Below are 27,015 nucleotides of genomic sequence, written 5' to 3' on the forward strand. Positions count from 1 at the left end.
GAATTCGGAGACCTCTCTCTCCTCGGTACACGGAGCAATCCGCAATTCCGAGAGCCGAGACGGTTGCCACCACCAGCACATCAGAGACTCGATCCATCGCAGTACAGACTTCACCGCTCAGAGCCTGCTCAGAGAGCAGTTGTCAGACGGAAGACCACTTCCCGAACGGAGTTCCACCGACGCCGGGAAAGGGGCTGCAACGAGCTAACTCAATTGAACCGTTCTTTTTAGGACCCGTTCAACACACTAAGACGCGGCCGGTAATTTCTTACCGCGCCCGTCAATTTTTCTTTTGATTCTCGGCCTTACACTCTTGCCGAGAAAGCGCCTCTGGCGCACTTAAGCAAATCAAACAAAACTTGTACTTTACTCTACTTCTCTGACGAGGAAAAATAAATTATATTTTTCTAAGAAATTGGTCTCAATATTTCAACCAAGTCGAACACAATCCTTAGGCTATACGCCTATAGTTACATTTATTATAAACGAGCATTTGGTTTATTTGACACACCCCCAACCGACCGAACCTGGATTCCGGCGAGCTACTCCGCGTCCACCGAAGCTCACACGATTTCACACTTTAACTTTCGTTTTGCGTTGTTTTAGCTCTGGCGCCTGTGCTTCTAACTCTTCGAGTTAGGCTTCTTGGTCCAGCTGCAGCCGTGCCTGGGACATCAGGGTATCCAGAACATCCGGTTAAACGGTGAAGATAGCGAATCCCACCGCTGCCACCAATTTATTGCGCCTACTTTGGTAGTGGTAGGCGCTGCGTAAAGATTCGGGATTCGCCGTGCTGGTCAAGGGAGCTTTGGCTCGGAGAGTTTAGAATAATTATGTACTTCTGAATAGATAGAATAACTTTCATTCGGTATCTTGTTATTACACTTGTCACCTCACTCACTCGGCGACTGTACTACTGCGGTTACGCGTGTACGCGACGTGTCGTGCTTCGTCCGGAACTTTGCTGATAAAAACCCGCGGCGCCTTGTGTGCTGCCTTTATTTATACGGATCAGTATTCAGAACACAATGAGACTTGAACAATACCGGTCCATTGTATTACCAAAATGCTGATCTGTTTAACCTACTTTAGACGCAAATGACACTCGGGCTTCTAAGAACGAGTGCTCGCGTCAGCGCAAGCTGTTAATTGTTTAATAATTAAATAACTTTTGTCACATGATTCTCGAAGTGGCCTCGATTAATGGCCTTCTAAATGTTTATTATTGTTATTGCCTAATTAACCTATACTTATAGCGTTGTGATCTTTCGACACACAACAAAGCGTTGCGCGACAAAACAAGTAATTCCGTAATGGGAGCTTTCCAGAGTGTGCTTTCGAGAAGTAACGGTCGTGCGCCCGTATACCTACAAACGGACAAGGGTAAAGAATTTGTCGGGCGACCGCTACAAAAGCTTTTGGAAAAAAATGACATTCGTTTTCGCGTAGCCCGCAATGCGGATGTCAAAGCCGCCATCGTCGAGCGCTTCAACAAAACGTTGAAAGAACGAATGTGGCGTTATTTTACGCATAAAAATACACGACGCTACATCAATGTTTTGCAGAATATCGTAAACGCCTATAATCACACTTGTCATTTGAGCACCAGAATGCAATCGTATGTCGTTACGAGAGAAAATGTACGTATTGCGCGTGAAAATATAACGCGTCAATGGCGGAGGAGCAACGACGACGAAGCAAACGAGAAACGTCGAAAGACTAAATATCACGTCGGTAATCTTGTTCGTATCAGTAGAGCAAAAGTCGTCTTCGAGAAAGGATACGAGGCACGGTGGAGCGAGGAGATATTTCGAATTCACCGCATACTCGATTGGCGAAAACCACGTGTGTACGAACTGAGTGATTTAACGGGAGAAATCATAGACGGCATTTTTTACGAACAAGAATTGGCTCGGGTTGAGAAAAACTTGCAGGAGGAGTTTATCGTCGATCGTGTAATAAGAAGTCGGCGTCGCGGTAATAATAAACAGATGCTAGTTAGCTGGTGTGTTTATCCCAGTAAATTTGATTCTTGGATTTCTGCTTCGAGTTTAACCCCACTTGTTCGAAATGAGGGCGGATCAATTTTTATTGATTCTTCCCAGCAATAGTAGTATGCATTATTTTCCGGACAATGCAACCACTTCCTTCACTACAGAATTATCTCATCCTATACACTTACACGGCGAATGAGAAGTCGCACTTAACGAGATTCAATTTCCCACTACTTTTTTACACGGTGAAAACCACGGTAAAAATGTCATTAGATTCGTCGATATCAAAAATGGTCACGAGACGAGAAAAGACGGAGCGACGTTAACGTCGACGCAAGGCATAATTCCGAATAGTATTTACAAAAATATCGAGAAACTTATCTCCGCTATTATTCGGCGTGCAAAAATGCGGATTTGCATATTAATTTGAAGCTAGAAGACGCTAGTGGTGGTAAAATTTTGTTCGAGATTACATGCGTTAAAAATAAATACAATTTGATTCATTATATAAACGTTTCCGATAATCTTCTACGAATACTCGATTGCGGTGGGACCATAACGACTAGCAAAATCGCATTCTATACCACGCTCACTGCAACTAATCCTAATTCCAAAGATATTTTTACAGCGCCTTTTATTAAACTCGAGTTTAAAAGGGAACAAGGTGGGCGCGTTGGAAATTTCTATATTGTCAAACCGCATGGATTGCTGCGCGGTATTCCCGATAAACTTTTTGTTTATTGTGATATTTGTGAACCTTATTATGAACCTTATTATTTGTATAACCGGCGATGTGCAAACTCCACTTCTTCAAATAGTACCGGTCGAGCTGCAACATTACGGTCATTATTACGCGTACGGAGCGAATCAAGTGAAACATTTCTCCGTCCCGCATTATATACCATTACGACAAACGTATTTCCGCAGGATTGAAATAGATATAAAAGATCAATTCGGAAAAAGAATACCATTCCAATCGGGAACGCTGATGATGACGTTACACTTTAGAAGTTTCCAGTAAGAAAAAATCTGTCGAAAAAGGTAAAAGCCGCACGCTATGACTAGACCGGAGGACCACGAATATTACAATGTACAAAACGGAGGTCGGAGTGAAGGAATCACACGAGTTTTCGTCGGAGCACCTTATCAACAAGGACACGGAATCGGTAGTATTCTCGAAGGGTTATTCAAGAGGGTGCTTTCTTATCTGAGTAAAGGTGTACGAGCGGTTGGTAAAGAAGCTTTACGCACCGGTATTAACGTGATAGAGGATGTCGAAAAGAATACACCGTTCAAGGAGGCGGTCAAATTTCGTCTCAAGGAATCGAGTGGAAATCTCAAAAGAAAAGCCAAAGAAAAAATAACTAGCTTGATGAAAGGAACAGGTTATAAAGTATCCGCGAAAACAGCTGCACTTCAGTTTCCTTTCTTCAGTCACGAAAGACGCATCGCGGTTCCTAAGCGTCGTCGTCCTCATTGTTAGACGAACAAGAAGAAATCGTCGAAAAATAGCAACGTGCGAAGGAAAATCACGAAAAAAAAAGACAACGAAGAAAAAGAAAATTTGCACAATGGGTAGAAAGACCAACAACAAAAAGTCATCCGGCACCACGAGGCGTCGTTGAGTCAAGAAACGCAGTGTAGCCGACATATTCTCTTAATCAGTGCGTGAATTAGGAATTTACGGAGCATGTCCTTTCTTCATACACATTCAAACGAGTGTTTAAAGAGTGAACTCGATCTCTTTTCTTTACCACTCACACAAACCAGCATCGAGAGTTCTCAATGGATTTATTACAAACCCGTAACGTCGCTCGCGGACGACGCACCTATAGAATTCGTCATACCCGGTCATGGGGAAGATTATCTAGATCTCACGCACATCATGCTCAGTCTTCGCGTACGCGTAGAATCTTCCCCCCTAGCAGGAGGAGGTACCGCCGCTGGCACCCCCGAGTTCAAAAACTCCCTGTAAATCATTTACTGCGTTTCATGTTCAACCAAATCGACATATATTTCAATCAAAAACTCGTGTCGCCCCCAAACAACGCTTACGCGTATCGGGCTTACATCGAGGCGTTATTAAATTATTCTTCACCCGCAAAAAACTCCCATCTGACCTGCTGTCTGTGGGGCACGGATACCCCAGGTTTAATGGACGCACTCCTAGACTCGCAAATCCTAAATCAGGCTCTTGTGAGACGCTCGCGTTACATTCAAGACGAACAGGCGGTAGATCTCATAGATCATCTTCACTGCGACGTTTTCAATCAGGATAAATTCTTAATCAACGGAGTGGAAGTTAGAATGAGGCTTGTTCGCTCGAAAGATTTGTTTTGCCTTATGGAATCTAATTCGCTGTCAAAAATACGCTTAGACGCTAGTCTGCTCGTTAGAAGAGCAACGATAAGCCCTGGTGTGTTACTCTCGCATGCGAGAATGTTGAGTAAAACCACCGCCAAATATCCTCTCACAAAAGTCGAGGTTAAAACATTTACGATTCACGCTGGACTCGTAGGGGAATCGATAGATTATGTAATACTCGGACAACTGCCAAAACGTGTAACAGTCGGTTTTGTCGATAACAGAGCGTTTAATGGTGATAGAAAAAAACTGAATCCGTTTAATTTCAAAAACTATGGTTATAAATTTCTTTTCTCTGTATGCCAATGGTATGCAAATTCCCAATAGACCGTTACAACCGAACTTCTCGAAAGACGAAGGGCTTTACATCGAAACCTACCACACGCTCTTCTCGGGAATCGGCATTCACTTCTTGAACGAGGGAAATTCTATAAGTAGAAAGGATTATGCCGAGGGCTACATTCTTTTCGCTTTTGATCTTACTCCCGACTTGTCCGCTCATTGCGCCGGACATTGGAATCTCGTGAAACATGGTAGTTTGCGATTAGAAGTGAAATTTAAAAAGGCATTTACTGCGACCGTTAATTGTATCGTTTACGCAGAGTTCGATTTACTCGATAAATCGAGACGAGAAAACAACTGGCTTTAGCAAAATTATCACGGAATCGAGTGGTTCGATGGTGAAACCGATCTTAAATGTTTCGTAATACAACTACAAGAAATAACACGTCGAGCGCGCTACATCTATAGCAGGGGGCAAGGAAAGGCACGCTATCTGCGGCGTCTACTTTCCAGAAACGTATATAATCCAGAAAAAATTTCTCCGGCATTTAAAAAGTTACCAGAAAGCAAAGAGAGCGGACATCGGTGTTCTTACCACGGCTTTCGATTTTGCTCTACAGATCATTTCTTTACGCGTTACGCAACGCTTGCAAATTGAAACGTTGGATAGTCGCTCAAAACTCTAGCAGCGAGTGTAGCATCGTTTCGAGCTGCGATGATCTTTCTCATGAGAATTGAAGCAAAAGCGAAAAAACCGACAGCGGTGTTTTTATGAAAAAAAATAAAAGTCTTGATATAATTTACAATATCGAAGCGTAGCGTAACGCTACGGAAGAAGAAGAGACGGAAGAAGAGAAGAATCAATCACGTTATTACATTGCAAAAGATATTCCGTGCGTAAAGAAAGAATATCCGATAGCAACGCTCAACAAACCATCTCCGTTAACGCACAATCATTCGAGAACGCCTACTCTACGTGAAAGGAGGTAAACCCCTGCGACTCTACTATACAAATAATTTCTCGCACGCGAGTACCGTCTTGTTACGCGACAAATGAATTCGCTGGAAATCTTACACGCGTTGCATCGTCTCAATGTCAGATATGCGGCAGTCTATCCTGCCGACAGACTACCGAGGGTGTGGACGAGGTCGACAGCCATTGTCGCTAATACAGACGAGCATAACCGCCCCGAAAGACACTGGGTCCCTTTTACATCGACGAGCATGGTACCGGCACATATTTCAATAGTTACAGAATCCCGCCACACTCGAATCAACGATTTTATCTGCGACTTCGATGAAATTCCACCACGTATCGATGGAACACCGAGCAGCTACAAGGATTTTTTTCGCAAACATGCGGTCAATATTGTTGCGTGTTTCTTTACTATTTGTCTCTTGGTTTCAACCTTGAGCAATTTTTTCGTCTTTTTACCGATGATTATAACCAAAACGAGGATTTCCGTTTCCGGTGCGTAAGGTGCGACACGTGTCATTTTAGTGTGAAGTAAAGATAAGAAAAAAGAGAGTTTTGGTGAGGGGGAGGGAAGCGGAGAGCGAGTGAGAGTGAGAGAGGAGGCTAAGTGAGTGAGAGAGAGTGAAGGGAAATGAAGGGCGTAGTGAGAAAGGGAAGAAAAAGGTCAAAGTAGAAGCAGGACGGTACGGGCAGAGAGTAAAGAATAGATAGAGTGGAATAAGTAAGCGGAGAGGGAAGGAAGGATGGCTAGTGGCGCGACGGAGCGGGATAGGAAAGAAATAGGATCGGGAAACAGAGTGAGTCAATTGGGAGGAAGAAGAGAGAGAGGTGGCAGTATAGGAAGTAAAGAGGAGTTAAGGAGAAAAAGGGAGAAGAGATATTCGTAAGGAGTAAAAAAACTCCGAGATCACCGGGGAAAGAGAAAGGGGGAGAGACGGGAGAAAAAGAAGGGAGGAAAAGAAAGAAGGAAAGATATGCAAAAAAGAAGATATAGAGGGAATAATAAAAGAAGTGATGAGGATGAGCATGAAGGAATGGTTGGGAGAAATAGGAAAAATAGGTGGAGATGAAGGAGGGGTTGGAGAGAATAGGCAAAGAAATGAGAGTGAGGGAAGAGAAGTGGGGAAGGGAAAGAGAGGAATTAAGGGGGAGTATTAAAGGGTTAGAAGGAAGAATAAAGCAATTGGAGGAAGGAGAAAGGGGAGAAGAGACAAGAGGGAAAGTAAAAGAGGAGGGAGAAAGAAAAAAGGAGATGGAAGGAAGGATAAGAGAACTGGAGAGAAGGATAGAGAGGAAAGAGAGGGAGGAAAGGAGAAAGAATTTAGTAATAAGGGAGGTAGAGGTGAAAGAAGGGAAGAGGAGAGAGGCAGTGGAAGAGATTATAAAGGATATAGGAGTGGAAGTAAGAATAAATAAGGTATGGAAAATAAGAGAGGAGAGAGAGAGAGGTGGGGAAATTGTAGGAATAAGAGTAGAGGAAAGGGAAAAGAGGGATGAAATATGGAAAAAGAAGGTGTTGAGAGGAAAGAAGGAAAGAATTTTAGAAGACTGGACATGGGTGCAGAGAAAGATGAAATGGAAATTAACAGAAATAGCAAGAAGGGAGGAGAGTAAAGGAAAGAGAGTAAGGATAGAGTATGGAAAAATAAGGATAGGAGAGCAATGGTGGATATGGGACGAGCAGGAGGGAAAATTAAGGGACGAAAATGGAGGTAGACGGAGGGAGGAACAGGGGGAAGACGCAGAGGAGAAGAAAAAGGAAAGGGGCTAAAAAGGGGCTAGAAAGGAGAGAGAGGAGAAGAAAGGGGTGAGGGAGAGCACATGGAGAATAGGGTTCTGGAATGTGGCAGGATTAAGAAATAAAGATGTGGATTTTTGGAAAAATTTAAGGGAGTGGGAAGTAATAATACTCATAGAAACATGGATGGAGGAAAAGGGATGGGAGGAAATAAAAAGAAGACTACCAAGAGGATACATCTGGGGAGCGCAATGGGCAGAGAAGGAAAACAGAAAGGGAAGGGCAATGGGTGGGATAATAATGGGGATAGGGAAGCATTTAATGGAAAAAGGTGAAAGAATAGTGACGGAGAAAGAAGGTATGATAATAGGAAGAGTAAGGGAAGGGAAAAAGAGTTGGAAAATAATAGGGATATATATAAAGAAAAGTATAGAAATTTCGTTGCAAGAATTAGAGAGTTGTGTAGAAGAGGGAGAATTACAGATAGATACAATTATAGGGGGGGACTTTAATGCAAGGACAGGTGAGGAATGGAAGAGGGTGATGAGAGAGAGAAAGGAAAGGAGGAGGGGTGGTATAGGGAAAGAGCTTCGAAGGATAAGAGGATAAACAGAGAGGAAAGGAAACTGATAGAATTTATTGAGGAAAGAAGGTGGGGAATTTTAAACGGGTGCACGAAGGGGGACGAAGAAGGGAAACTAACATTTACAGGGGGAAGAGGTGGCTCGGTGATAGATTATGTTATAGGGACTGAAGAGGTGAGAGAGAGATTAAGAGAAAGATTAAGAGTAGGAAAAAGAGTGGATTCGGACCACCAACCGGTGGAAATATGGATAAGAAGGGAAGGAATGAGGAAGAGTGGAGAAGAAGTAAAGTAGAAAAGAATTTAAAAAAAAATTGGGGAGGATAAGCTTTGGAGGAAGAGGGGTAAAAGAGGAAGGAAATGAAATGGAAAAAAGGATAAAAGAAGCGTTAAAAGAAGTGGAAAAGGAGGGGAAGAAAGAAGACAGGACTAGAAGAGGTTGGTGGGATAGAGAGTGCGAGGAAAAAAAGAGGGTGGTGAGGAAAGAATTAGGGAAATAGAAGAAAAAAGAGAGGGGAGGGGAGGAATATAGAAAAGAAAAAAAGGAATATAGGGAGCTATGCAAAAGAAAGAAAAAAAAGAAGGAGAAAAATGGGAAAAAAGAGCGAGAGAGGTGAAAAAGGAGAGTGAGGTGTGAGATTTAATAAATAGAGAGAGGAAGAAAAATAGGAGAATAGAAGAAGGGATAGAAATGAAGGAATGGAATGAATACTTTATGAGGATATTAGGAAGGGTAGAAGGAAAAGTGGTGATGGAAGAGAGAAGAAAGGGAGAGGAAGAAGAGGAAGAAGAATGAAAAGAGAAAATAGGAAGGGAGGAGTTAAAGGCGGCAATAGGGAAGTTGAAGGTAGGAAAGGCAGCGGGGGCGGATGAGATACCGGGAGAGGTATGGAAATTTGGAGGAGAAGAACTGGAAGAATGGATTTGGAAATTGTGTAGGGAAATATGGAAAGGGAGAGGATGGCCAGAAGGATGGAAGGAAGGTATAGTAATACCGATTAAGAAGAAAGGAGAGGGAAAGAGGGTGAAAGAATATAGAGGAGTGACTTTAATGGATACGTTGTACAAGGTGTATATGATGGTGTTGACAGAAAGGATAAGGAAAGAGGTAGAGGGAAAAGAAATAATACCACAAAACCAAACGGGGTTCAGGAAGGGGCTAGGAAATGGATAACATATATGTGTTGAACTGCCTAGCAAATAGAAATATAGGAAAAAGAAAGGATTTAGTGGCAGTATTCGTAGATTTGAGAGCGGCATTTGATTCGGTGAACAGAAAGGTACTATTAGATACAATGAGGGAAAAGGGAATAAGAAAGGGATTGATAAAAAGGACAGAGGAAGTGATGATAGAGACAAGAAGTAGGGTGAAAGCTGGAGGAGAGATAGGAGAAAAATTTTGGACGGGAAGGGGGTTAAGACAGGGATGTCCACTGAGCCCGATTTTATTTAATATATTGTTGGCAGACTTAGAGGAGGAATTGGGGAGGGTAAAATGGGGAGGGGTAGTACTGGGAGGAAGAAAGATATATAGCTTAGCGTACGCAGATGACATCGTGTTAATTGCGGATAAAGAAGAGGAGATGAGAAGCATGCTAGAACGGATGGAGGAATATTTGGAGAAGAAGAGTTTAGAGTTGAATGTGCAGAAAACAAAGGTGATGAGATTTAGGAAGGGAGGGGGGAGAGAAAAGAAAAGAGTGTAGAGATGGAAAGGGAAAGTGATGGAGGAGGTAAAAGAATTTAGGTATTTGGGGTACACATTTCAGAAAAATGGAGGACAAAAAGCACAGATTAGGGATAATGTAAAAAAGGCGGCAGCGGTAATGGGACAGGTATGGGGGATAGGAAAGAGGAGATTTGGAAGGGACTGGGGGAAAAGATTATGGCTATTTGACAAATTGGTTTGGACGGTGCTAAGCTATGGGGTGGAAATTTGGGGATGGAAGGAAAGAGGGAGAATAGAAAGTATGGAGGAGAGATACTTAAGGTGGGTATTAGGAGTGGAGACAAGAACACCGGGGTATATGGTAAGGGAGGAGATGCAGAGGATGAAACTGATAGTAAGGGCAAGTAGTAGAGCGAAGAACTATCGATGGTACTATCGATAGTTATCGATAGTCATCACTATCGAAAACAAGCAATAATTTTTTTTACTATCGATAGTTTTGATCAGGATAACCAACTAGCCAGTTTGTAAAACAATTTACTCTTATTGCACGTGTCACGTAAAAACTGCAGATGTACGGTATGTATATTACTAAAATTTGTATATGTCATTAAAATTTTAAATATCGAATATGTTGAATAAAATCTTATTATAATATTATATAATAGATATATTAAAAATAGACAATGAAATGTATTAAGAATTATATGATACTTTCAATTTTAGGTTATATTAAAGTTAAGAATTAGTAAAATCCTGAAACACGACGATGTCTTTGCAAAATTGCTTACCAAGAAAAAAAAAATAAAACAAATGGTATGATTATGGTAAATATAATTGACAGAAATAAGAAGAAATTTAATGCTATTGTTTTTTTTTATTTATATTTTAGAAGATTCGGAAAAAGATAAAACACCTTATAATAGTGGATCAGATGAAACAACAGCTAGTGTTAGTTCTAGTACTGATTTACCTCCACGAAAGCTTAAAAGAAAAAAAATATTTACAGTATGGAAATATTTTTCAAAATCAAGCGATTCAAGATATGCTAAGTGTATAACTTGCGGTAAAGAGTACAAAACTAGTGGTAACACTAGTAATTTAGCGGATCATATTAAAAGATTCCATCCTATATTTAATAACGTAGATTGTGATGATGCCTCTTTACCCAATACTAGTTCTAGTAGTAATACAAATTCACGACAAACAAGCTCTCGTTCAATTAGTCCTTTTTTCAAAAAATCTTTGCAATATAATAGCTCATCTCAAAGAAAAAAGGAATTAGACGAAGCTTTGGCTATAATGATAGCTACTGATTTTCAGCCATTTAATATTGTTAATAATGTTGGTTTTAGAAAATTTATTCACCTTCTCGATCCGAAATATGCCTTACCAATAAATTTACCATAAAGGAAAACATAATGAAGAATCTTTATTTTCAAGCAAAAAATAAATTTAAAAAAATATTACATGACGTAAATTATGTTGCAATTACAACGGATTGTTGGACTTCTCAAGCAACAGAATTCTATTTGACAGCAACTTGTCAATTCATAAATAACAATTTTGAATTAAAAACTGCGTTGTTATCAACAAAACAATTATTAAAAAATCATACAGCTCAAAATTTAGCAGATATATTGCAGGATATTTTTAATGAATGGAACATTGGTAACAAAGTAGCTTGTATCGTGACGGATAACGCACAAAATATGGTGAAAATGTGCGAAATTTTGAAAAAGAAATATCTACCGTGTTATGCACACACACTGAATTTAGCAGTGCAGGAAAATTTAAACTTAGATTGCATTGAAGACATTTAAAAAAAATGTAAAAATAGTGCGATTTTTTAAATATAGTACAAATGCAACAGGAATATTTAATGAAGAGCAGAAAAATAAATTACATAATAATACAACTTATCCATTAAAATTGGTGCAAGAAGTTACTACTCGTTGGAATAGTTTGTTGAACATGATCAGAAGAATAATAAAAACCAAAGATCCCCTTAATCGCGCACTTTTGAAAGTAAAAAAAGCACCTGCTCCGTTATCTGCAGAAGAGATAGTTATTTTGAGCGAAATTGAAAGTAGCTATACTATGGGGGTTCTAACCCATGGGGCAATGAGGGGGGTGCGGGTGAAGAGGGGAAGAGGGGTATCGGATAACAGTGGAGGGGGTAATAACGTCATCGTTTTTGGAGGAGAGGGGGTAAATGTGGAGTGGTAGGGGTATCAGATTACAATAATTTCCGGAAGATAAGGATTGTTAATACAAATCGCGAGATAAGGATTCCCGGAAAAGATAAGGATTGTTTATTGGAAAGAGAACTGTTTACATCCTATGGTTTTTTTCTACACATCAAAGTAGAGCGCCATGTTGTTGGAATCGCAATGTTTATAGTATGTAGGTTCGTGCAGGTTTACGGATTGCGTCATCGCTGTATTTTAGAACAAAAGCCCATAGCAACAGGCAGCCACGTCAACATTTTTCGGCGCCATGTTGTTAGATTTCAATTTTGTATGCAACAAAATAATTCCCGGAAGAGATAAGATGAGGATTGTTAATGCAAATCGATAGTTTTAATCAGTGTCGTGTGCAACAAGCGGGTATATAAAGCATGTGAAAAAGAATAGGGAACCATCAGTCGTTCGAAATCATTGTGAAAATCACTAGTTCGCTGTGACGTTTACTAGCAACGATGTTTTGCACCATGTCAACCGTGAATAATCAGATCAACGAACAGCAGAGTGCGAAGAAGCTGCAATTACCTAACGTGTAAGTTGACTCTCTTACTATTTGCACTTTTAAACTCACCGCCATTGTTACACTTTGAACTCACGCAAGCTTTTATCCACAGAAATAAAAGTAATTCACCAAGTAATTCACCAAGAAGCATGATCACGCCTCCCAGAATTTTAGCTAGAAGATACCCGTTGACAAAAACCGGCTATAAATATCTGGATATCGGAATCAATATTTCTACGCCGAGCCACATAGAAATCGCTCTCGGTGACAACCATGGCAGAGAGATACATTTTACATACAACATGTGGAAGATCCTCCTGGATCAACGACATGCCATCCACCATTTCTTTAACAATGATGAAGACAAAGCACATGCATCATCTCAAACCATCGAACATGTCACGCTACGGTTTGGAAAGATAAATAATCTAAAAGTGCTGCGTCTGGAAACATCAACGGTGTGTTTAGCAATGTCACACAACACCATATATAACATGATCGCTCTCGAGTATTGTGTGGATCGTATCGTTCAATCGTTGAACAACGTCACTAGTATGGTCGACATCAAGTTCACACACTTTCGAAAAATCGCGAGCGGTGCGAAGGATCCCATCGCGGTGATACGTGAGAGCGAATCGTTCGATAAGAATGATATAATCGATTGTGAGCTGTTAGCTCAGGTCTTTGGATCGCAATAATTCTAGCATATCACATACTTTATTGTTAAAATATTTTCACCATCATAATGTATTTATTAGATGCATCTGTTTAATAAATATTATTTCAATTAAATTATTTTTTATTATCTCGACTATATACCTTTCTCACCCTATCCGCTATACCGACTTATCCTACAACGCGCGCATCAAAGTAGAGTGTCTGTTTAAATCGCGTCATCGCTGTATTTTAGAACAAAGAGGTAGCATTTGAGCGCCGTTTCTTAGAGGGTGTGATAAGGATTGTTAATACAAATTGTAGGCATCGCCATGTTGCTAGATGCGTAATCACGTTTGGAGGAGAGGGGGTAAATGTGGAGTGGTAGGGGTATCAGATTACAATAATTTCCGGAAGATAAGAATTGTTAATACAAACATGAGCCATTGTTATGCTTATAGTTAGTGTCGTGTGCAACAAACGGGTATATAAAGCGAGTGAGAAAAATATGAATCTTCAAAATCATTCGCAATGGAGAAGGAGCGCGATCTTACCGTACGAGCAGCGAATATCAAAACGACGGGAGAGTTCCTTCCATGGGACTACGAGTGCAACGAGTACCTCGATTCTCTCAAGGAACAATGTCGCAAGAGACAACGCACCGGAGTAGTCAACTCTCTGGTGGCGCAAATTGCGCGTCTGGAGGGTGTGAGGGACGCCCTGCACGAGCGTTTCGTACCCATCGGTGCTGGATACGGTGGATACGAGAAGAAGGGCTACACGTGGAAGGAGATCGAGACGGCGTTTAGGAACCGTGTGCTGACGGGTGTGGTTGTCAATCGCGAATACATCGATCCTCGTGAATTTTTTGAAAATGTAAAAAATACGGTTATCGAGCGGATCCAGGGCGTCATGGCGGAACACAACAGCGTCAAGATTAACACCGCGTTCAACGGGGAATTCGTCGCGGGCGACAAGACTGCCGTGAAGACCATCGCCACCAAAAATTGCGAGTTGTTTCCCACATCCGATCTCAACGAGTGGTACACGCGGCACGTGGAGGATGATATTCTGGCGGCTTTGGAGGAGTTTCAGGAACGCGATAGCGGATGGGCGTTGTCGCGTATCCTGAATCTCACCGTCAATGTGAACAAGTTCAATCCTCTGCACGCGGGATGCCACATCGAGTTACCGTGGCAAATTATGCTAAAAAGGGCTGTGGTCAACGTGCAATCGACGGACAATGCATGTTTCGCGTGGGCGGTGGTAGCAGCTTTACATCCGGCGGAAAAGTACCCGGAAAGAGTATCGCAGTACCCGCACTATTCAACGGTGTTGAATCTGTGCGGCATCGAGTTCCCCGTGACGCTGTCACAAATATCAAAGTTCGAGAAACTAAACGCCATCTCCGTCAACGTCTTCACCACCGAAGACTCAAAAATCGTCCCTCTGCGGCTCGCCGATGACAAAAAGGAGAAGCACGTCAACCTGCTATACGTGCGTAAAAACAACGATGCACACTTTGCGTGCATAAAGAACCTGCCGCGGTTGGTGAGCTCACAACTGAGCATGCACAAATGTAAAAAGTACATTTGCGATCGGTAAGTAAAAACACATTTATAGAATAATTCGAAACTTTATTCACAGTATTAATCATACAAATTATTACAGGTGTCTACACTACTTTTATACACGGGAGAAATTATCGGCGCACAGCGTCGACTGCGGGAAAATGAACGACTGCGCCGTCGTTCTCCCCAGCGAGGACGACGAGTGGCTGACGTTCCGGAATTACAATCGGAAGGAGCGGCTCCCGTTCGTAGTGTACGCCGATCTCGAATGTACGCTCGAGAAAAAGGTGGATCAGGACGGTACTACTTACGCCTACCAACATCACAGAGCCTATAGCGTAGGATTTTATGTAAGTTGCACGTACGATAATTCTTTATCTAGTTTTAAGTCGTATCGCGGTGAGGATTGCGTGACGTGGTTCGTCAACGAACTTCACGATTTGGCGCGCCGTGTGAAAGCGATCCTCACCACCGTCGTCCCCATGGCGGATCTTACGCGGGAAGAATCGGAAAAATTCCGTAGCACCGCGACGTGCCACGTGTGCGAGAAACCGTTTACGCCGGACGACACGCGGGTGCGCGATCATTGTCATCTGACCGGGCGTTACCGCGGTGCCGCGCACTCGTCGTGCAATCTAAATTACAAAGACTCCAACGTTATCCCGGTGATATTTCACAATTTATCCGGTTACGACGCGCATTTCATTATTAAAGACGTTGCCAATGCCTTTGAAGGCAACGTCGAATTGTTACCGCTGACGAAAGAGCGATACATTTCTTTTACAAAAAATGTTAAAGATACCATGGATCAAAAATCAAAATTGTGTATAAAATTACGGTTTATTGATTCGTTTAAATTTCTCAGTACAAGTCTCGACAAATTGGCATTATATTTAACTGTGGATGAATTAAAGATTACACGATCGGAATTCAATCATTTATCCGCGGAACATTTCAATTTGCTTACTCGGAAAGGTGTGTTTCCCTACGAGTACGTCGACAGCGTCGACAAGCTCCGGGACACAAGCCTGCCATCGCGCGAATCGTTTTACAGCTCGCTCACCGGAGAAACGGTATCCGAGAGTGATTACGCGCACGCGACAAACGTCTGGCAAACTTTTTCGATCGAAGATCTAGGTCAATACAGCGATTTGTATCTAAAAACAGACGTTCTTTTGTTGGCGGATATTTTCGAAAATTTTCGAAACATGTCTATAAAGAGTTACGGTTTAGATCCCGCTCATTATTACACTCTACCGGGATACACGTGGGACGCTATGTTGAAGTACACGTGTGTAAAATTCGAGTTGCTCACGGACATCGATATGGTACTGTTTGTCGAGCGCGGTATACGCGGTGGTCTCAGCCAATGCTCCAACCGATACGCCGCCGCCAACAACAAATACATGCCATCCTACGACCCATCGGAACCGTCGTCGTACCTAATGTACTATGATGTAAACAACTTGTACGGCTGGGCGATGTGTCAACCGTTGCCCTACGCCAAATTTCGATGGGTCGATGATGTCGAAAACTTTAACGTAATGTCCGTTGCATCCGATTCGGCTACCGGTTATGTGCTGGAAGTCGATCTCGAGTACCCGGTGAATCTTCACGACGCGCACTCCGATCTGCCGTTCTGCCCGACGCGCGATAAGCCGCCCGGCAAGCGGGAGATCAAATTACTCGCCACGCTGTGCAATAAGCAGCGTTATGTCATCCACTACCGTAATCTGCAGCAATGCGTGCGACACGGTCTGCGAATTGCAAAGATTCACCGCGTACTGCAATTCGCGCAATCTCCGTGGCTCCGCGGATACATAGAACTAAATACACAGTTTCGGACACGGGCGACAAACGATTTCGAGAAAAATTTATACAAATTGATGAACAACGCCGTTTTCGGCAAAACCATGGAGAATGTGCGAAATCACACGGATGTACGACTCGTTACACAGTGGGAGGGACGGTACGGAGCGGAGGCTATGATCGCGAAACCGAATTTCCACAGCCGAAGCGTGTTCTCGGAGAATCTGATTGCCGTAGAGTTGCGAAAACTCGAAGTGAAATTCGACAAGCCGATCTACGTGGGTATGTGCATCCTCGACATATCCAAGACCTGCTTGTACGAGTTTCACTACGAGTACATGGCGCCTCTCTACCGCGACAATTGTAAAATTATGTACACCGATACCGACAGTCTGATATACTTTCTGCACTGCGAGGACGCGTATCGGGATATGAAACGTGATATATCCAAATTCGACACGAGCGACTACTCCGAGGACAACGTTTACGGTATGCCGCGCGCCAACAAGAAAGTACCCGGTCTGATGAAAGACGAGAACAACGGCGCGATCATGACGGAATTTGTCGGACTGAGAGCGAAGATGTACGCGTTGAGAGTCACCGGTCAAAAAGACACCAAAAAGGTTAAAGGTGTAAAAAAGAGTGTAGTCGCTAGAACGATAACGTTCGACAATTACACTCGGTGTCTCAACGCCGAAATCGAGCTGACGCGGCGTCAATCGTGCATCCGCTCAAAGTTGCACGAGGTGTACACCGTGTCGGAGTCGAAGCTCGCGCTCAGTCCGTACGACGATAAGCGGCACGTCGTATCCGGTTCCACCGACACTCTACCATGGGGACATCGCGAGATACATTTGTAAATAATGCGTAGTAATTTATATAGTTTAATATTTTATGTATTATTGTTATTAGTTTTTTAAATGTATATATATTGTAACATATTGTAGTAATAAAGAACACCATTGTATATATATGTATAATAGTTTATTATAATACAATGTAAAATATACACAGTTTATTACAATACATCGTCTTTATTTATCCAAGAGTTGTGCGAATTGTCGAATCCCAACCACTTTACAAACACCTCATTGCGTCCTTTCGGCGCAGCACCTTCTCCACGAGATAAACGTCGGGTTGAGCGGTCTTGAGCAATTCGTGCTCGTAAAAGCCTCCCGCGACCTGATCTCCGCGATAATCTTTAATCAGATACGTCACAGGATTGGTACGTTGCACCGTGGCGATCTTAAACACCTCCGTCGACCAATTCGGCGTGTATCCTTTCTCGAATACAGTTTTGAATTTGCTCACGCGCACCGAATCACCCACCCTGAATTTCGCCGGTGCGGCAATTTTTATGTTACTGTACACGGTGTTCAAGAGTCCCTTTGCGATCGCGGGAGTGACATCGATCGGACGCATACCGATCGTACGATGTTTACGACTGTTGTATTCCGAGACCAATCGCGGTAAATCGTCGATCCACTTGTACGATCCCGCGAGCGTAAAAAACTTCCACATTTCGTTCTTCAACGTGCGATTGAATCGTTCCACCACCGAAGCCTTCATGACCGAGTATGTCGAATAATGATTGATGCCGTGTTTCTTGACAAGATTTTGGAAATCTCTGTTGTAAAATTCTTTTCCATGGTCGGTCTGCAAGTTTTTCGGAATTCTCTCCCTAAATATCGCGGAAAATGCTTTGGACGTTTCGATTCCACCTTTGGTCTTTAAGGGCACGGCCCACGCGTACTTGCTCAGCACATCGATAACGGTTAGAATGTAGTTGCAGCCGCGGTTGGATCGCGAGTACGGTCTCATCTCGACAATGTCAGCCTGCCACAAATCGTCGTATCCTTTCACGACGACTGGCCGACGCGTAAAGTTTCTTCTCGCCGGTGCGTGGAGCTCGTCCACGAGCGATCTCCTCTCCAGGCTCACCGCTTCCTTCTTGCTCATTGTGATTCGTTTTGCTTCTTCTTCTTCATCGCATCATCGTAGTATTCGATGAAATTTTTGCAGCTTGTTACGACTGTGTACTAGAAGACTCCGAGGAGGAATTTTCGGTGTTTTTGAAAGAATTTATCCTACCGATATTGATGCAAAAGTTGTGCTCTTCCATCGAGTAGCGCCACACTCTCGTCGAGGAGACCTTTCAGATCGTGAATCTGTCGTTCCAACGCCACGTATCTGGTCTCGATGTAATCGTCGTGGTCTCTCTTCCAGGTCCGCTCGGTATTCTCCGAATCTTCGAGTCTCGAAAGTACTTCTCGCTTAAAATTTTCACAGAGCATACGATTTCGATTCTCACGATCGCTCATAAGCTTGAGGTGATGATCCAGATGCAGCTTGTTGACGGCGTCGGTGTCCGCTTCAGGGTCGGCGAGATGTCTGATCACGCGCGACTTGGCGTTGAAAACCTCACCATCCTTGCAGAGACAATTCTCGCGCACGTAATTCTTCGAGACTCCGCCGCTCTGTCTCGTCACCCTGGCGCTTCCTCCTCCTAGCTGTAGTCCGAATTTGTTGATAGACATTCCTGTAGCATCACACGAGCAATACTGGCGATAGTTGAAAAGCTGTGATCAATTTATAATCAGACCGGCTTCGCGCAGTTCCTCGATAATCGAGAGAAACTCGTTATCGTGCGCGTTGTTTCCCGCCTGACGGGAGGCGTCCAGCAATCGAAGGCGATCCACCAATTCGTTCGGATCATCCCAGTGCACGTAATCGACCGCGTTGTCGGTCACAGTGATGGTCTGTGGTACGTTACACTTGGGTAACGTGCGACCCACACCTCTCTTGTCGAGATGTGCAACACCTCCACCTTTCTTAGATATCAGAGGTGTGATGATATGTTTGTATTTGTATCCTTTGTTTCCCAAAACAGGTAAATGCGCGTTATGACCGCGTCTGTGAGCGTTAGTAGCGAGTAGTATGCTCTTGTACTTTTGTTTGTCAGCCTCCGTACACAGCGTATCGTCGGGAAGTCTTTTGAATATTAATTCAAACAGGCCGGGTGTGCCAGCGTATTTCACACCGTCCACGATCACATTGTCGTCTTTATCAATGTCGAAGGTCTTGTCCCCGAGAAACGTTCCCGCATCGTTGAAGTATACACCGTACACGTTGTCGATCCCTCTCTTCTTGTCACCGCTCAAGAGCTCCCCGATGTACTCTTGACCCAGCGGACCCATTTGGCCGTACAGAGCTTCCCGACCATCGGACGTTTGCATCGTCTGTCTCACGGATGTTACGAAAGACGGGTCCGTGGTTTCGAACACGTTTTCGGTCGGTAAATATGTCGGCGCTTCAAACACCAATTTTTGCGGCTGGAACGGAGTCGAGGCTTGTATCGGTGGCGTCAATGGGGTCTGTATCGGTGTCGTCAACGAGGTACGCTTGATTTTCTTCTTCTTCTCAGAGCTTGTCCGCTTTCGTTTGATGTCCGGTTCGTTTTTAATCTCGAGATCGTCAACCGAATCAACGTCACCCTTGATGTTCTCGACGATTCGTTTCAACGGTTCTACGATCGGTTTCAACCGTTTCTCCAATTGCACCTCTTGCTCCACTCTACCCGTCTTCAACGTCCGATGCTTCTTGCGAATCGACTCGCTCGTACGAGCGATTTCCTTCGCGATCTTCTCCCTCTCGTCGATATCTTTCGTGTCAAGCGTCATCGTCAACGTCTCGAGAACAACTAACCATTCCGCGGTACCGCAAACTCGTTAAAACCACGTCTGTAACGTCCATCGTTAATCGCACTATCCTTGTCTATCACTAAAAATCCGTACTTGTGCTGCCAACATGCGTGACACAATGTACCGAAATCTTCGTACGTCATGTCCGTATTCACATGATCGTTGTAGACGTGCTTAAGGTTTGTTCCATCCTGCTTGAATATTACGAGTAAATTCGCGTTGTCGCGCACGAGATGTTTCGGTATTTTTGCATACGTTTGGCATAGATAAAAACAATCGACCTTCGAATGTCGACCCATAGCAAAGTACTCACGTATCGCATTCTGCTTGTCGCACGCTATATCGTCGAAGACGAATACGGAATTCGGTAACGCCTCGCTGTGCGGTACAATTGTGTTGTTGTCCGAGAATGTAAAGTAGCCGATTTCATCGATCGATCCGAGCAATCTTTCGAGATATCGATACTTTGGTTGATTCAACGATTTCGAGTACACGTACACGTTTTCGAAACGTACACCGTTCGGACTTTCCAGCAGACTAATCATTACATTGGTTTTACCGCAATTCGAGGGACCGCAAATGATACCGCGTATCGTGTTTGGCAGCATTTTACCGTGTCTGCACGCCTTCTCACAAACCCCTTGCGTCTTATCATCCATGTTTTTCACACGGATCGTGTACGGTTGTTGTACAAATTTCATTTTTTCTTTACCAGACTCTTTCTCATCCTTGTTATTACGCGACGAGTGCGCAGCATCGGTTGTTGGAAAGAGCGGTACTGGTTAATGATCGATACGCGCCTCCTATTTATAGGTGAGCGCTGTCGAAACACACCTCAGTTGGAAATATGATTTACACGCGATACGTTAGAATTCGCGCTCTATGAAACGATACAAGGGTGCCGGTTTACTGAACAGTGTGATAAATCGACTACCGTTGGAGCTGCATATACCCGGCTACCAATTTTGCGGGCCGGGGACTCGTCTGCGGAAACGACTCGCGCGAGGGGATCGAGGTATCAATCCGTTGGACGCGGCGTGTCGCGATCACGACATCGCGTACTCGCAAAACCGCGAATCAGCGGACCGCCACGCAGCCGATCGCGTTCTCGCCGATAAAGCGCGGGTGCGGATCACCGCTGCGGACGCGACTCTCGGTAAGAGGGCTGCTGCTACCGCCGTATGGGCTGCTATGAAAGCAAAGACGAAATTGGGGATGGGTATGACAAAGAGAAAGAAGAAGAAGACCAAGAGGAGAACGCTTCCGACGGTGAAACGCGGTGGTATGTTACCGTTGTTACCGCTCTTGGGAGTCATCGGTTCGCTTGCCGGTGGAACGGCGGGTGTTGCAAAGGCGGTGAACGACTCTAAGGCCGCGCGACGACAACTCGAAGAGACGAAACGTCACAATAAAGCAATGGAAGGACGGAGGATTTATCTCGCTCCGTACAAGCGGGGCAAAGGATTGAAGAGAAAAAAAAACGTCGAAAAAACGATAGAGATGCCCACGGGTGCCACCACCAATCTACAGTTGTTACAAATAGCAAAGCGTATGCGAATACCGTATTTCCGAGGTGTCTACATGCGTAACGCTTTACCCGACAAGATACATAAAAATGAGAGCGGTATCGTGAATTTGGACGATGTCGACGGGCCGGGCACGCATTGGGTGGCGTACGCCAAGAGAGGCGATCGCGCCGTATACTTTGACAGCTTTGGCAATTTGCAACCGCCGAAGGAGCTTACACGCTACCTCGGAGACACCGATACAACGATAACGTACAATCGCACGGTCTACCAGACGTACGATCAAACGATCTGCGGACAATTGTGCCTCCTGTTCCTTCAGAAAATAAATATAAAAATCGATCCGCCATCAATCGACATCAGTCGTCGATGGAATCTCGACAATGTCGCTGACGCTCACTCTAAGCGGTGTTACGCCGTGCCCGTGACTCAAAGATCTCGTCGCGGGCCAACGCAGGATTCGGGATCCGTCGTGTAGGGCCAAGGGGGTTGATCCAAGGGAGATAATTATTGAACGATGTTCAATGAGAAATAAAATATCTTTATTCACTTAACACTCGCGTACACTTTATTTAACGACTTCCTCACAGTCGTTACGATCGCGTAAGATACAAACTCGGAGTTCGCGATACCGACGTGCAGCTCGTGCTTAGATCAAACTTAAAACCCGTGGTGACGATCGAGTCACCTTCTTTTATACAGATCAGTATCGAGGTTAGCAACGTCTGCTTTCCGTGAATGCTGATCTACTTCGCTTGTTTGTGAGGCAATCCGCCGATCGTTTCCTCATGCGGTTAACGCCTCAGCGTTTAATTATAATCGATTGTTACTTGTCTAAAGAATAGCATTGGCCAATATCTTTGTTAATTTTAAATACCTTATTCGTCTTTCTAAGAACGTGCGTCGAGTTGAAAGTTTTATTTGCTAATTCTTTAAACAATAGCGTTGCTAAATTAAAATATCTCGTTGTAGTCTTTCGACACACAACATCCTTCCCCCCGTTAGAAAAGAAAACGAAGGTTTTTAAACGGAGTTTTCGCATCTCTTATAAGTTTATATTTTTAATTTTTATTTCTTTTCTTAATTAACATTATAATTACGCCTATTGTTACGCTTATTATAATAATTATGACGGCTACTGAACTTGTGACCATAGGATATATAAACGTTGGTTTATTAAATTGTATCGTCTCACTGTCTTTTAGTTCGTTATAAATATCTTTTGTCTTTTCTCCTAATTCCATAAGTTCACTAGGATTTTGAATAATTTTCTTTAATTTTATCGGCCGTATTATTATTTCATTGTCTTTCTTTGTGGCCGTCTCTTTTATTAATGTTAAATTAAATTGCGGTAAAAAGGCTTGAATGCTTGTATCCCGCATTTTCGAAAAGGCTTTAATGGTCATGTCCGTCGTAATTATTTTACAATTTTTTGTTAATATTATTCTACCCGTGCGACTTATTACTACTTGTACATTTTCACGATTCTCGCATTGTATCGTTATTTCTTGTTCTTTATTCGCGGAGTATAGCCACGCGTTTTCTGTGTTTAGAGCAATCCAAATCGTTTGATTCGATCTTATGAATCTTATGTCGCACGTGTTTTTCTTAGCCAGCTTCGCATATAATTGCACTTCGCACAGTGCTCTCTGATTTATGTTATATACTGGACTATTTGACTTACAAATATACTGTTTTCCGATTGTTTTACATTTATCTACATTTTGTTCGGATAGAGTTACATAGGAAGCTAGTTCTAGATTGACAGCTATTATATGCTGGTTTACTTCGGTAAACGAAAATAGTGTTCCGTGATTAAAGATAGGTAGAGGAATTACCTTTATTAATTTGTATCTAGGATAGGATACCAATGGAAATTTTATTATACAATACACAGTATTATTTGCTACAAACGCAGTTACAGTAACAACTTGCTCCATTAGATGCCAACCGCTATTTTCTAAAACGAAGGGAAAGTGCGTTCCCTGAGGTAATTTTGGCGTAATCGCTCGCAGTTCGTTAAGAATTTGTTCTGTTGGGGTTACTCTAGGATTCAACATTCCGTGTTCTGCGTACGTTATAAAATCATAGGCGTCTTGTACGTCGCGTTGTTATTTCTTCGCTCTTAATAACTAACAATGTGTCATTCCAAATTCGTGCATCTAAGTTATATAATCTTTTATTATTCCCACCGGCAGGCCCGTTTCGGGTTGCGTCGCTGAAGTCAACGTTCCGCTTAACGCGAGGTACCTACGAGCGAAATTCTCTTTATTTTATTATCTTCTGCAGGCGCAGCATTTTTTATTCTACCTGTCGCGAAGCTACCGAAAGAAGGTTATTCATTATGTGTTTGACCATGCCTTCGTGCTCGTACGTAGTCTCGTTAGACGTAGCTTCGGGAACACGGCGTGTTTTGGCCGTGCGTTTCCCACCTATAACTCGCGTGTTCAGGCTGCGTGGTGCACAATTCGAGGGGGATTTGCCCCCTAGCTTTACGAGTAATCCCAAGCCTCCCAGCTCTGTGGAGAAGCCGGTCGCGACGGTAGTTCCTTGTATTGTTCGACGGGAATCTCCTCCGTTGGTGCTACTTGAGGAGGATGACTTTGTGCAGATGTGGGCGGATTGGGGTAGTTTATAAGTGAGTGTTTTTTATTATTATATGTTATTATTATCATGCATTGTTATAATAGTATTGTTTATTCTTCTATGAATAATTTTAATCTGTTAGCATGTACGACCAAGCTTTTTCTGGCTGCTTTTATTGTATAATTTACGTCCGAATTCTTTTTAATTATTAAGTACGGACCTCTCCATAACGCATCTAATTTTTTCGACCTGCCTCGTCGCAAAGCCTCGTCGTATAGCAGCACTTTGTCTCCTGCCCTAAAACTATTTTCTTTAGTCTTCTTATCGTATGTTTGTTTCGCTTTTATTTTTCCTTCCTGTGCATGAGCTTTTGCTACTTGGTGTGCCGCGCGCATTTTTTCTTTTAATTCTGCTATGTAATCATCGTACGTGTACGTGTTCTTTGCTGGCTGCATCAGAGCCGTAGGGAGTGTTGCGCGGTGCCCGTATACCAGCTCGAATGGAGTGTATCCCGTGGCTGTATGTGGCGTAGTATTATACGCGAACATGGCGAATGGTAACCAGGTATCCCAGTCGGTTTGATCTTCGTTTATATAATTGCGTAAATATTCTGCTAATGTTCTGTGTGATCTTTCCAGTGCACCATTGCTCTCTGGGTGATACGCGCTGGTTCTAATTTTTTCAATCTTCAACAACTTGCATGTATCCTATAAATACTTCGCTGAGAAAATTTGTTCCTTGGTCAGTCAGGATTTTTTCAGGGATTCCATATTCTAAAACGATTTTTGTCACGAATTCTCGCGCTATCGTGCTTGCCTCTTGATTATTTATAGGCATTGCCTTACTGAATTTCGTTAGATGATCTTGGAAAGTTAATATGTACTTGTTTCCGCTTTCCGTTTCTGTCATTGGCCCTACTATATCCAATGCGCATTTTTCAAACGGTTTATCCGGTGTATCTGTGAGAATCATGGGTGCTTTATTCCTTATCTTTAATTTATTTTTTTGACAATATTCGCATTTTGCGATGTATTTCTCGACGTCTTTCGTCAATCCTTTCCAATTATGCGTTAATCGTATGCGCTTGATAGTGCGCTGGATTCCTTGATGCCCGCCGATCGGTGCATCGTGATATTCATATAATATTTGTTGTTTCTCTCCCTCTGTATATATCTTTCTTTCTTCCTTCTTATCTTCCTCTTCCTCTTCTTCCTCTTCTTCGCTTTCTCTCTCTCCGTCGACCGTGTGTATGCCGTGCGCGACGTTGCGACTTAACGCGTCAGCATTTGTATTGCTCTTCCCGGCCTTATGTACGATTTCATAGTCGTATTCTTCCAATTTTAATCTCCATCGAATTAATCGTGAGCCTGGGTCGGTTACATTAAATAACCATACTAGTGGTTTATGGTCGGTTATGATCTTGAACTTTGTACCATATATATACGGACGAAAATGTTTGACCGCCCATACTATCGCCAGTAATTCTTTTTCGGTCGTATTATAATTTTGTTCCGCCTTTGAGAGAAGTCGGCTAGCGTACGCTATTGGACGATCTTGTCCTATTTTTCCTTGAGATAATATTGCGCCTATCGCAAAATCAGATGCGTCTGTCGTGACTATAAATTCATTATTAAAATCAGGGTAATTTAATACCGGTGCAGTAATTAACTTGCTTTTTAGATTTTCGAACGCGTTTTCTTGCTCTTGCGTCCATTCAAATTTTACTCCTTTTTTTGTCAATTTAGTGAGAGGTTTCACTATTTTAGAAAAATTTTCTATGAATTTTCGATAATATCCGGCTAATCCAATGAATGACTGTATATCTTTTACTTTTTTCGGTGTTGGAAAATTTTTTACCGCTTGGATCTTTCCAGGGTCAGGTTTAATGCCTCCCTCTGTTATTATGTGGCCTAAGTAAACTACTTCTTTTCGAAGAAATTCACATTTGTCCGGCTGTAATTTTAAATTATTTTCGCGAATTCTGTCGAATACTTCTGTTAAGCGGCGATTATGGTCTTCTAGACTAGTGCCGTAAATGACAATATCGTCTAAATATACTAGACATCGTAAACCTTGAATTCCGGCCAATATTGTATTCATTAATCTTTGAAATGTCGCTGGAGCATTTTTAAGTCCGAACGGCATTCTGTTGAACTCGTAGTGTCCATACGGCGTCGAAAATGCTGTTTTTTCTCTGTCTTTTTCCGCCATTGGAATTTGATGGTAACCAGATGCCAAATCTAACGTTGTAAAATATTTTGAATTTCCCAACTGATCTAATATGTCAGTAATGTTTGGTAACGGGAAGGAATCTCCGATCGTTAAGTCGTTCAGTTTTCTAAAATCTACGACAACTCGTAATTTGGCTTTTCCTGATGCATCTGGTTTTTTAGGCACTACTAAAAGTGGCGCGTTCCACTGACTCGAACTTGGCCTTATTATTTTGTTATTTAGCATTTCTGTCACTTGTCGGCTCACCTCTTCCTTATGTTTCTCCGGCAGCCGATAAGGTCTCGTATTCGCGGGCGCTGCTCCGGCTCGCGTGGCGATCTCATGTTTCATCGCCTGTGTGCTAGACAGTGGTTCTCCGTCGAGATGAAAAATATCGCAATAATTTTCGCTTATTTCCAGTATTGCTTTTTTCTCTTCTTCATTCAAATGGTCTATTCTTAAAAGATTTTTGACCTTGTTTTCACGTGACCTTGGAGTTGTTTCTTCCTTAACAGTTCCAATCGTGTGTACTTCCTCTTTTAGTTCCTCGAATTTTTCAATGTTCACGAAGGGCGTTTGAAAGTCTATTTCCTTGTCCGTGGT

General features: G+C 42.8%; 3 protein-coding genes across 3 annotated transcripts; all 3 read left to right on the forward strand.

Annotated features, from left to right (window-relative positions):
- Window positions 1–13,382: 13,382 nt before the first annotated feature.
- LOC137000153 (uncharacterized) lies at window positions 13,383–15,454 on the forward strand. The gene has a single exon (XM_067356074.1). The coding sequence runs from the start codon at window positions 13,540–13,542 to the stop codon at window positions 14,611–14,613; it is 1,074 nt and encodes a 357-aa protein (XP_067212175.1). The 5' UTR covers window positions 13,383–13,539; the 3' UTR covers window positions 14,614–15,454.
- Window positions 14,741–16,403, forward strand: LOC137000036 (uncharacterized). The gene is made up of 3 exons (XM_067355578.1): window positions 14,741–15,417; window positions 15,634–16,275; window positions 16,319–16,403. Exons 1-3 carry the CDS (start codon window positions 14,741–14,743, stop codon window positions 16,401–16,403), a joined length of 1,404 nt encoding a protein of 467 aa, XP_067211679.1.
- Window positions 16,312–17,474, forward strand: LOC137000074 (uncharacterized). Its single transcript, XM_067355704.1, has one exon. The coding sequence runs from the start codon at window positions 16,466–16,468 to the stop codon at window positions 17,246–17,248; it is 783 nt and encodes a 260-aa protein (XP_067211805.1). The 5' UTR covers window positions 16,312–16,465; the 3' UTR covers window positions 17,249–17,474.
- Window positions 17,475–27,015: the final 9,541 nt, after the last annotated feature.

Source organism: Linepithema humile, chromosome 5 (assembly GCF_040581485.1).
Source record: "Linepithema humile isolate Giens D197 chromosome 5, Lhum_UNIL_v1.0, whole genome shotgun sequence".
In the NCBI taxonomy this organism is placed as follows: domain Eukaryota; kingdom Metazoa; phylum Arthropoda; class Insecta; order Hymenoptera; family Formicidae; genus Linepithema; species Linepithema humile.

What these genes read in the sequence shown, in the direction of transcription:
- LOC137000153 (XM_067356074.1), top strand. Translation starts at nt 13,540, where the DNA reads ATGGAGAAGGAGCGCGATCTTACCGTACGAGCAGCGAATATCAAAACG.
- LOC137000036 (XM_067355578.1), top strand. Translation starts at nt 14,741, where the DNA reads ATGAACGACTGCGCCGTCGTTCTCCCCAGCGAGGACGACGAGTGGCTG. An exon ending in AAATTGTGTATAAAATTACG is followed by an intron (nt 15,418 to 15,633) that starts GTTTATTGATTC and finishes ATCGTTTTACAG; the next exon opens with CTCGCTCACCGGAGAAACGG. An exon ending in ATCAAATTACTCGCCACGCT is followed by an intron (nt 16,276 to 16,318) that starts GTGCAATAAGCA and finishes CGTAATCTGCAG; the next exon opens with CAATGCGTGCGACACGGTCT.
- LOC137000074 (XM_067355704.1), top strand. Translation starts at nt 16,466, where the DNA reads ATGAACAACGCCGTTTTCGGCAAAACCATGGAGAATGTGCGAAATCAC.